The sequence below is a fragment of the Tupaia chinensis genome, unplaced genomic scaffold (assembly GCF_000334495.1).
Source record: "Tupaia chinensis unplaced genomic scaffold, TupChi_1.0 Scaffold000438_1, whole genome shotgun sequence".
NCBI lineage: Eukaryota > Metazoa > Chordata > Mammalia > Scandentia > Tupaiidae > Tupaia > Tupaia belangeri.
This window is the reverse complement of record NW_006159943.1, coordinates 1,440,931-1,443,509: the sequence shown is the minus strand read 5'-3', so window position 1 is coordinate 1,443,509 and position 2,579 is coordinate 1,440,931. Positions and strand designations below refer to the sequence as shown.

The 2,579-nt window shown below is 63.9% G+C and overlaps 1 protein-coding gene across 1 annotated transcript in view; it reads right to left on the bottom strand.

The window, feature by feature from the left end:
• PEAR1 (platelet endothelial aggregation receptor 1) overlaps window positions 1-2,579 on the bottom strand; it is a 22,614-nt gene that overhangs the window by 3,295 nt on the left and 16,740 nt on the right. Inside the window, 6 exon segments of the mRNA XM_027774485.1 lie at window positions 241-489; window positions 707-842; window positions 941-1,029; window positions 1,180-1,392; window positions 1,528-1,656; window positions 1,755-1,883. Coding sequence (XP_027630286.1) covers window positions 241-489; window positions 707-842; window positions 941-1,029; window positions 1,180-1,392; window positions 1,528-1,656; window positions 1,755-1,883 — 945 coding nt within the window.

Sequence of the window (2,579 nt, the reverse complement as noted above, 5' to 3'; positions counted from 1 at the left end):
TCGCCTGCCAGTGGTCCCCGCCTACCCACAGGATATGACAGCACTCTGTCACCTGCCCTGTCCCCTGCGTTTCTGGGAACCAACTCCAGCACTCAAGTGCTGTCCCGCCACTTCAGACCCCAGCTCTGAGAGGCCACGTGACTTCCCCGTATTTGAGTTTGAGCTCCAAGGACTTGCTGCCGCCACCTTATTCTCCCCTCGGGCCGCCCCTCTGCGTCCCTCTCCCTGTCTGGCGCTCACCGTGGGTCAGGGGGCTGGGCTGCTCGTAGGTGCCGCTGTCCCTCTGTGGCTCGGGGTGCCGCCTCCTCTGGCTTTCCCGGGGCTGAGGAGGCTGCCGAGGGGGAGCCCCCGAGGGGGGCCCCTTCATCTCCATGTAGCTGCTCTCCCGGGCCCCCCCCAGCAGGCTGGGCAGGTCGCGGATGGTGGCGTAGGGGTTCTCGCTGCTCAGAGAGACCACGCTGGCCCCCAGCCCCTCTGCAGAGATGCGCCCTGAGGAGAGAGGAGGGGCAGGCTCCATGGCGGCGCCAACTTCCCCGCGGCTCTTACCTTGCGGCCATGGGGAGCCTGGGGCCTGAGCCCCGCTCCCGCCTCCCCTAGACCTGGGGCCAGCAGCCCCGTCTCCCGGACACACATGCCGGGGTGGGCCCGGGTGCGCCGGGGTGCTGGGCTACCGCGCCCTCGTGCGGACCTGGGCCTGGGCACCTACCCCTGTCCAGAGGCCCTGGGAGCGGCTCGCGGCGGTGCTTCCAGTCTGCAGGCAGGGTGGCGTGGTTGTCGTGCCCGTGGGCCCCGCCTGGCCGCTCGGGGGCCTGCAGGCTAGCAAAGAGCTGACTGCCCGGAACCTGAGCGGGCCGGACACACAAGGAGGGCACTGTGGAGGGCGGCTCTGGGAGGCAGGGCTGGGCCCATCCCTCTGCAGGCTGGCCCTCCCAGCACTGACCTTGTTGGGGGGCGGGGGGTTGGGGGCGCATTGCGACAGGGTGTGGTAGCTGGGGTTGGAGTAGTAGTGGCTGTAGCTCGGAGGGACATCTGCATGACAGCGCGGGCACAGGGTGAGCTGAGGCGGCGGGGCCACGCGGTCGCTGTCCCAGCAGGGCTGTAATTGGGCCTCCCTGGCCCCCTTCCTTCCTCCTCCCACAGCCCCCTCCCGCGGGCTCGCCCGCCTCTGTGCCCGCTCACCTGGCATGACGTACTCAGAGCCGTCCAGGCGCCCACTGCTGTAGGCCACCGCCAGGTGCTGGTGCTCCTTGCCTTTCTGCCAGTGGCGGGGGCCAATGAACAGTGCCACCAGGGCCACCACCAGGGACCCCAGCACTGCGATGCCAATCACGGCACCCAGCGAGTTGTAGGCCACTGGAAGGGCAGGCATCCTGGTGAAAGGTTCCTGCCCCCCTGGGGGGACAGTGGTCACTCAGGATGGCATCTGAACTCGGCTGGCGAGCTTGGGGCATGCCAGGAAGAGGTGTCCAAGGGGACATCTAGTTCCTAGTTCCCTGGGGACAGTGGGTGGGGGAGCTAAGAACTCACCAATCCTGCAGGGTGCACCACTGTGTCCCGGGGGACACACACAGGCCCCCGTCTCTGGGTGGCACCTCTCTCCAGGACCACACTGGCATGGCTGAGAGCAATTGGCACCAAACATCCCTGAAGGGCAGCCTGGGGTGAGAGCCAAGGAGACAGGAGTGCTCAGAGGGGTCTGCTCCAGGCGAGGGCTAGGTTGAGAGCAGGGGTGGGAAGTCCCCGACCGTGGGTACCTTCCAAGCAGTGCTGTCCGGTCCAGCCTGGGGGGCAGAGACACTTCCCATCCTGGGGGTGGCAGGTTCCACCATGGTGACACTGGCAGGGCTGGGCACACTTGGCTCCCCAGTGTCCTGGGGGACACGCTAGAGAAAAGGGGGGTGCCTGGAGGGGCGGGGCCAACCACTCTGATGGCCCCCAGCCAGCACCACTGAAACCCAACTTGGCTGTGCCACCTCCCTGCCGGCTCCTCGGGCTGTGGTCGTAATTTGGTCACAGGATCCCCAGGCTGCAGACAGTGTCAGTGCAACAGCGCCTCACACAGGCTCATCCCCGCCCCCTCTCGCCCCGAACTCTGGCTAATAGCTGCTGCACAACAAGAATCCAGGGCTCCCAGGACACCCGGCATTGCTCAGCTCTGGCGTTTTTTCTTTTCAGTATATGAGAGAAGCAAATATCCATCCTTTGGGAGGCATGATTTTGTGTGTCTGACACTAGCAAATCTTTTTTTTTTCTTTTGAGGTTTTTGCTATACGGTGTGTGCACTCACCAGAGAAAGAGAGACAGTAAGAAGGAAAGTAAGGGACCAGCAGATGGCGTAATGGCTGTGTTTCTGGACTCCTATGTGGTTGACCGCGGTTCAAGTCCTGGACCCGGCGGCTTACAACTCACATCGGGCGCATGTGCGTGCGTGCCCAAAATCCCAGGAGAAGGATGGAGGAGAAGGGATTGCAGGATGGCCATCCCCCCGGGGGGTAATTTCTCACTTTCTGTCTCTCTGTCCCTCTGTCTTTCTAGCAGACACACGTGTCCTATAGCAAAAACCTCTCAAAAAAAAAAAA